The 8784-nt window shown below is 37.1% G+C and overlaps 1 protein-coding gene across 34 annotated transcripts in view; it reads right to left on the bottom strand.

The window, feature by feature from the left end:
- Window positions 1-8784, bottom strand: part of ANK2 (ankyrin 2) — a 402581-nt gene that overhangs the window by 206408 nt on the left and 187389 nt on the right. For all 34 annotated transcript variants that reach the window (XM_045284229.1, XM_045284255.1, XM_045284253.1 and 31 more), the window contains exon 3: window positions 1618-1716. In XM_045284229.1, coding sequence (XP_045140164.1) covers window positions 1618-1716 — 99 coding nt within the window. The remainder of the gene's footprint in view (window positions 1-1617; window positions 1717-8784) is intronic.

Here is an 8784-nt window from a genome sequence, read left to right on the forward strand (position 1 = left end):
GAAGTCATAGGACTTCAGTTCAAACCTCTTGCTTTTGAGATTGTCCAATAATTGGCAACTTATGACCACCACATAGTTGCCACTTTCAAATGTTCTTAGCTTTTGTGACATGTTTTAGTTCTACAGATACAGTCTTGCCTTAGTGAATGAGTGTTACTGAAATCCGTGCCTTGTGTCTAACCCTCATTGATTTCGAAAACACTAATTGATTTCTAAAACATTCAGACAGTATGCATTTTAATAAAGTGTACAAGTAAACACTTCATGTATTTTACTCTAAAAGTCTTTCCTATATATGAATACTTCTATTGTCTAAATAGTATTTTACAATCTGTACCATTAAATGTTAATGATACTTTTATCATAATTATGAAACTTCTTAAAGAGGTTACTTATATTATCTCTCAAAAAGCGGATAATAATGTCACTAAAGTAGACTAAGGTTTTATACACACACACACACACACACACAAACATATCATAGATATAAGAATAGATTCTGCGCTCACTCATAATTGTAAGCTTAAATCTAAGAACTACTAGTTCTTATAATGTAGCCCCGTTCAATACTTAAACCCATGAGGGGATCATGGAAGATATGGGTGTTATAGCAAAGTGAAATGAAGAAAGCACATGGTTCCCAGCTACCAGAGAGAACAGCTTGTCTTAAAAAATGCAGCCATCTAAGTGAGATGTCAGCTAAGTCTGCACATAAGTCTACCGGCCTGGGTAATCCAAGAATTACAAGTAGTAAAACCCATGTTAAGAAGAGGGAAGTATACTAGAGATTAAATTCTGAGCACCCAGTAAGCAGAAGGCTATGGATGACAGTGAAAACCCAAACTCTATCTGCAGAATTCCCATATGGATAAAGCTTTCATTGAAACGCTGATCATTGACCAGGGAGGGATATTAGGGTAGGTACATAACCTGGTGTCAATGTGAGGGTACTATGAGTGAAGGGGTGGAGTCTGGCCTGTCAATCAGGTCATAGCCAATGATACCTCTGTATGGGCGTCACTTTCTCATGAGGATTCTGGGAACTTCCTAACTTCCTGTCTCTTGATTAGCGCTGGGAAGGACAACCTCCCTTGGCATCTACCTGAAAGTGAACATCATGTGCTCGTGAGTGTGTGTGGGTGTGGGTGTGGGTGTGTCTGGGGTGGGGGTGGGGGGGTAGGGATGGGAGAGTGGAGTCTCCCCTGGACCAATCTTGTTAACTCCAATGTCTACCATAACCCACATATCCTAATCATGACCCCATTCCTGCTCCACTAAACCCATCTGTAACTATGAGGTCTTGACTTTGATAAATTTTCAAACCACTGTTCTTTAAATATTTTTCCAATAATTATTTGCTGTAGCTAAGAGATGATGTAAATTTCTAAAAATGTTTTTAAGTTTATTCTCTCTTGATGTCCCATGCCAGGCACTTGTTGCATAGTATGAACTTATCTATTTAACATCTTTGGAATTGCCAAATGTTTCCCCTGTTTGTTGTTGTTATGTTTATTACTATCCACTACATCGTCATTTATTATACTGTGAACGAGTACACCCAGGGAAAAGATGCTATACACCATTTCTGCCTAAGGAAAATAAATGCACAAGCATTACCTTTGTAGCAGAGTCCACAGCAGACCCTCTTCCCAACAACTCCTGAACGAGTCCGACATGGCCCTCCTTGGCAGCCAGATGAAGAGCATTGAGCCCATTCTAGGAGGAGAAGCAAAGAAGGTCTCAGAGGGGTCATGATGAGGGAGATCGTTTGCGGACCCTATGCAAGCAGAGAAGCCAGAGAACACACAGCACTGGAATATGTTCCCGTGTTTAGTTTATTTGTGGATAGCGGGTTTTCAGGTTGTTTTATATTCACATAGACAAAAATGGTGAACACTTTCATTTAAATGTGCAGTTCCACGGAGACAAAAAAAATCTCTAACATTTATTATACTGCAGAGATAAAATTCTATAGTTTCTTTCTTTAAAAAAACTTTTATTAGGGGCTCTTATATCTCTTATCACAATCCATACATTCCTCCAATGTTTCAAGCACATTTGCACATATGCTGCCATCATCATTTTCAAAGCATTCTCTTCCCACTTGAGCCCCTAATATCAACTCCCCATTTCTTCTCTCTCCCTCCCCACCCTCCCTCCCTCATAAACCCTTGGTAAGTTATGGATTCTTTTTTCCATATCTTATATCATCAAAATTCTATAGTTTCTAAAGCATGCTGTCTTGTGTTCCTCTGTAAAGTCCATTCTGACTCATTGTGACCCATTTGTGAAAGTCGACACTGCTCCATCGGTTCCTTGGCTGGAGTATTTATGGAAGCAGATCTTCAGGCCTGTCCTTCCCCCATGGAGAGGCTGGTGATTCTGAATTGTCAAGTAATTGGTTACCAGCTAAATACCACAAATAATTTGTGGCATCCAGGTACCTCTTTCTGAAACATAAAACCTCAAACCTGCTGCCATCTAGTCAATTCCAACTCACAGAGCCCCTGTAGGGCAGAGGCAAACGATAGCGTTTCCCAGGCTGTAAATGAGGGCTGAAAATATCATCTATCTCCTGCGGAGCAGCTGGTAGATTTGAATTGCTGAGCCAACTGAGCCCATTCTTTTGAAATATAGAGAACGGTAACACACCTTTTACTTTTAATAACTAAGACTATTCTTTTCATAAATCATGATGTAAAACCATAGGACAGTTCCTAATGCAACACAACTCTTTAATGAAAACTTATGCTTAAAATAAATTGTGGAACTGTATCAACTGATTTAGCTTAAATTTTTTTTCCCAAATATTTAAAATTTATCATATAATCTGTAGATATGTAAGATTTGATTCATATCTGTTTAAATCCCTTAAAATCATTTACCAGAGCATTAAAAAAAACAATTTAAAATTCACAAAACATGATGTTTACACATGTGATAGAAGCATTTTGATGGTCCATGCAGTTACGTACTCAACAGTTCTAATCTGGAGACATCTGGGAGATAAAAGTTCCCCATGTTCACAGCCTTGGAAACCTTCAGGAGCAAGTATGTGCTGCAAACACCGAGATCGCATCAACTAAATGGCAGCTAACAGCAGCTACTTTATGCTGATTGTGATGGTTACGGTCATGTGTCAACTCGACTAGACCATGATTCTCTGGGGCTTGACAGATGTGACATCTGTCATCATCTGTCATGTGACATCATTCACCTGTTTGCGATCTGATATATGCAAACAGTTGACAGGAATGTTTCCTTAGTACTGTGTCCTGCATCCAGTATATATGGATGTTTTAGCAAAAATTGCTCTTGGTCCTGCATTTGCCTCGATGGTCTCTGAGTTCTGGGTCTGGAACCAAGCCAGCAGCTTTCCGGCTGACCTGAAGATTTGGGTCCCTCAGCTCCTGCTACGAGGCAACTTAAGAGAAGACTTTCCACTGCCATCTGACTCAGATTTGGGACTGGCCAGTCTTCACAATTGTATGAACTATCCTAGTTCTTTGAAATCTCTCTCTATCTTCATATGTATGTACATATACACAGAGAGAGAACTCAGTCTAAGACATTGATATGCAGTTAAAGTAGATTTTATTATACATGTAAGGAGAACCAAATACAACACAAATGTGGCAAATTCCTTATGTACAGGTCACGGTACATGTAATACTTCAAAGATTTCATATTTGATTAAAAGATGGCCATTTGTCCCCTTCTTTTTTGAATGATGGACGTGGTTCTGCAACAACATTTACCTCTGAGTCACTAAAGAAATTGTACTATCAGCACAGGTCAGAGTTTCTACTGTTTACTGGCGCAAAAAGATAAGGATTAAAGCACTTTTGAAAAATTCTTAGAACTTTGTTCCTAAAAAACTTAGCAACAACAATATTCCCGACAAAAATTGGAAAAGATGGAGTTTTAGCATCCTTGCCTCCTCGCAGTACCTATGATAATGGCATTAACTGTATACAAATAATGTAACAAATCAAAAAGGGACAGAAGAAAGATATAAGCTGATAACATTTTTCCCTTGGACTCATCTTCCAGTTTCTTAATTTGAAAATTGTCCAATATCAAGTCGTCCCATTCTGCTGTCATGGTGAAAATATCTGGACTACAGAAACACAGAAATGCCATAAATCATGCTTCGTCCTTCCCCAGCTCTGCCTCCCTGGACCATTTACCAGTAATATCATTACCTAAATATCAAGGATTGAAATGGCTTGGCCACTATTTTTTTTTCTGTTCATTTTTAAAATTTTGAACTAGGATGATAATTTCTCAATGGGTAATGTCTCCGCGTCACAACCGCCCAGAGGTGGCCGTGATTTAACTTCAACTTTACAATTCCATAATACAGGCAACTTGTGTGGCAAGTCTATGGGAGTTTGATATGCTTCATTGCTATTGTTTGGGGGGTGGGGGGTGGACGGCTGCAATTCGCATGGTCCACAGTTTGAAACCACCGGCAGCTCCTCGGGGGAAGAACTGGGCTTTGTCACTTTTAAAGAACGAGTCGTGGGAAGCCACACGTCGCTGAGTCAGCATGGACTCGATGGCAGTGAGTGAGGGTTGGGGTTTTGAGTCAGTTCACACTCCTGGTGACGTTGTGAATTTTACTGTGAAGTAGAACTAGCCTTCCTAGGGATTTCAAGGTTGCGACTTTGTGAAGCAGATTGTCAGGCCAGTCTCCATAGGTGTCTCTCTTTATTGACTAAAATGGGTGTTAAAGACTGGCTTGAAAATTGTCTTCTCAACCGGGCTACCCTGAATGTAACTTTCTACTGTCTTGAAATAGAAAAGTTTGAGGATTAAAATGTTTAAAAAGGTGTAAAATGTTTAATTGCATGCATGATTAACTCTGAAAAACTTTCTATAGACTCAAAATAGAAAGGTTTTAGGACTAGGATGTTTTAAAAGGTGTAAAATGCCTCTCCAATTACATGAATGATTAACTCTCTCAAGTCTAAAGGATTTATAATACTCTCCTCAATCTCCCCTCGGGGAGACATTTCTACTTACACTTAATGGCATCATTTCAGCTGAAAGGCAGCTTAACCTGCCTAGGCAGCCATAGACCAGACTACCCAGAATATGGGACTTCCTATTCTGTGTTTCAATAATCAAGGGCAAAAAACCACAACAAAACAAAACATTTAAAGCTCTTAACAAAGCTAAAAGTAACCACTCTCTCAAAAAGAAGAAAACTGAAATAAACTAAAAATTAAGTCTAATGTATTGATAAATTAAACAGTTTCAAGAGAAGCTAGCCTCAGAAGGGCCGCCAAACCATATTATTTATTTTAATTTACTGCAACAATGTTTCCTCTTCATGAATTCACAATATAGACACTTCATTCTTCACCAATCATTGCGATATTGTATTTTGGGAGAGGGGGGTGTCAAGAATGTGAAAAAATATCTCTATGAGGGATTGTCCAACCAAATTCCAGGCAATATACAAATTGAATGCATTCAATGTGTGTGTCTTCAATATTTCTGTGATATTAAAAGACTATTGAAGCTACAGTGATTAAGAAGATATAAACAGTAAGTGGAATTCTTACTCTGACTCCTTTTAGAATGTAAGCAAATCAGTCCTGCTCTCATATTACTGATTACAACCAAGGGAAAATAGCTTTCTCTTCTTTAAAAAAACTACCTGCTGCGGTGGTTCTGGTACAGCACCCTCACACATCTGGTGTTCCAGACACATGGGCCCTTTTCATAGCCAGATGGAAAATATGGGCCTTTTCATCCGAAAACCATGATGAGTTTACCTAGTTTCAGCCAATATGTGCTCTGAGTCAATTCACATTTAGCAGTCTAATGGGAGCCATTAACTAACTATTCGCTCCCTCAGATGAGGATCAGATGCCTGTCCAGTTAGCTCACCAGAAAGCAGTGCATCCAGAGCGTGTTGTCTTTATTCCCTGCAGCATCCGCTGCTCTGAATAATGGAATATTCTTTTACATCTGTTTTTGATATCAGATAGATATAGCAAATATCCGTTTTAGCCATATGTACATCATGTGTCTGTTTTATATGATCTGAATAAACTATTGTTGAGTTCAGTAACATGAAAAACTAATAATAGGGGGAAAAACTTATTTTACATTTAGAAAATTGCAAAATAAACGTCTTCGGTCTTTTTTTGGGGTTTTGGTTGGTTTGTTTTTAGCTAGTTTACAGGGGAAAAAAATGGGATAAATCCACAACCTATCTGAATTAAGTAACTCAATTTCTCTATTCTCTTCTGTAGACTTGGTTTTGTTTTTATCTAATGATATTAAAATCAAAGTATATGTGCATGTGTATACCTGTGTTATGTCACCAATTACTTATTATAAAATTGTTTTAGTTCTTTTGTATTTCAGAATAGCACTAAATTAGATATTATTCACACTAAATTGGAATTACATTTCTATTTCTTAAGAATTGATCAGCAGCAATTAGACTTCGACTAATATTAGTACTGAATATAATTCGTTAATGACTCAAGTCACAGCCTAAGAACTTAGACAGGACATGGAAGTAAACTTAGGATGATAAAAATGTGAAAACTAGTTTTTAAGATAAAAATCTAAGAAGTAAATTGGAAAAAAATAGGATGCGAGGCAGGATATTTCCTAGAGTGTACTATAAAATAAAGCCCATTAGTGTTACAATTCCCAGGAAGAAACAAAAAAAAGGATATATAGTAAAAATAACTGAGGTTAGAGAGAGAGGACCATTCATATTATTAAGTTTGTTAGAGAAGCTTAGCTATCTTTCTTTTTAAGGTTGATGAAAAGATAAAACTCTCATTTGCATGCAATTAATCTAATGTGCTTTTCTTTTATTGTATGCTTTCATTTCTGGCTTTCTTCTTCATCTTTTTTTGAGGCAGCATGGTCAAATACAGGAAGAGTGGCATGGTGTCTGGATTATCAAGTACCAGGCCAATTCTTAGTATGTACAATTAAGCTGTGCAGCATTAGACAAGCCCTCTAACCTCTCTCTCCACTATTGTCCTTATCTATATACAGGAATGATGATGCAATAAAAAATTAAAAGGATGATAAATGAATGGAAATAAAATTATGAGCAGTCGCTCTGTGCCAGGTTTTGCTTTAGCTGGTTTGTTTTTATCATCATAAGAAATGTCTACAAAACTCTACTGGAAAAAAGGTCTCTACAAATTACTAATCTTTAAGAAATTATGAATCTATGATGGAATTTAAACCTGGAAGAGATCTTAGACACCTGCTAGTCCCCTGTGCGTGGGGAAACCAAGACCAGAGACGGCCATGTCTAGCTATAGGAGGCATGGGGACTAAAAGCAGCCTCCAAATTTTCATTAGAATTAAAAGTCTAGAAATGTTTATAAGTCCTCAAATAAAATAAGATACTTATAAGGCAATATTCTTGGGAGGTAGATTGATGTAAAAATGATTTTAGTGTCTCTAATCTATATTAATGCAAACCAGCTGTCTGCTAGCTGCGTAAATATTAGTTTCTTCATCTTCAAAATGGGGCTTTATAGTCACTGGACACTAGTGAGACTTAAGCAAACAGTGAAGGCAAAGTGCCACCTGAGAAGCTGGTGTATGACACTGATTATTAGTTTCCATATCCCATGTGCATTCCACTGATGCACTGTTCTATCTTTACTAGATAATTTTTAAGTTTCTGTATTCAAACTAAAATATATTGGTTACATATTATGTTATATAATATATTAATTGTATGTAATGTAAATACAACTAACTTTATGAAATATTGGTTTAAAAATAATCTCAGAGATTAATCTCTTGCTTTTGGATTTTGGAATAGAATGTAGGGATAATTTTCACTATTGTATCTTTGCTTATGTTACAGAGGTATATAGTTTACCTATACTATAGATGAGCATTTACTCAAGACAAATTATTAGTGATACTCTAAATTTAAAAACAAAAGTATTATTAAATATAAATGTTGTAAACATTATCTTACATTTACACTGTGGCATACAAATAATAATGATAACCTATTTATAATGCAGCTAGTCTTGGCTGTTGGGTTGGGTCACTGAAATTATTATAATTCTAGAGTCAGAGAATCAGGATAATCCTGACATTCCTGATAAATCTTCAAAATTTAGAAGTAAAAGATGTGTGAAATGATCAGAGTTGTAGTATAAAAATATATTATCAAGTGGATTCATCGAAATGCAAATCTATGAAGGAGGAAGTTTAACCTTAAGACATCAGGAAACTTTATCAAAGTGTAGATGCATTTCTAACAATGGTCTAAATGTTCCTAAATGGAAAAATATTGAGGCATAGTCAATTAAAATGGTTCTTCTGGCCCTGATCCCTTCTGTGACATATTATGATTCTGGACTTCATAGACCCCTGGCTATAGTCCCATTTTGAAGGGTGTTATCTTCCAATGGACAGGAATTAGATGAGATTAAGGTCTGACCTTAGTACAGGGTGTGGGTTGGGCTACACTCTTGGTTTAATGGTGGTCTTAGGTACTTTTACTTGTAATGGATGTAAGGAATGATACACGAGAGCTCAGAGAAGAAAAGCTGCTTCTGGAGTGGCCTGCCCAAAAGCCTGGCTGATTAAGATTAGTAGGAAACTGGAAACATCCTGCCAGAAGCCCCAGGTCATATGTGCATAAATAAGTCCAGGGATGGAGAATAGGTTATTATATTTTGGTGTTAATTAAAGGTGAAGAGTTATATGTTAATTTGATTGCAGTATTGTTACTAAATGGAACTCCCACCAAATGCCCTTTCCCTGAAC

Source organism: Echinops telfairi, unplaced genomic scaffold, assembly GCF_000313985.2.
Source record: "Echinops telfairi isolate 266 unplaced genomic scaffold, ASM31398v2 ScPeMD7_7468;HRSCAF=8506_0, whole genome shotgun sequence".
NCBI classification, from domain to species: domain Eukaryota; kingdom Metazoa; phylum Chordata; class Mammalia; order Afrosoricida; family Tenrecidae; genus Echinops; species Echinops telfairi.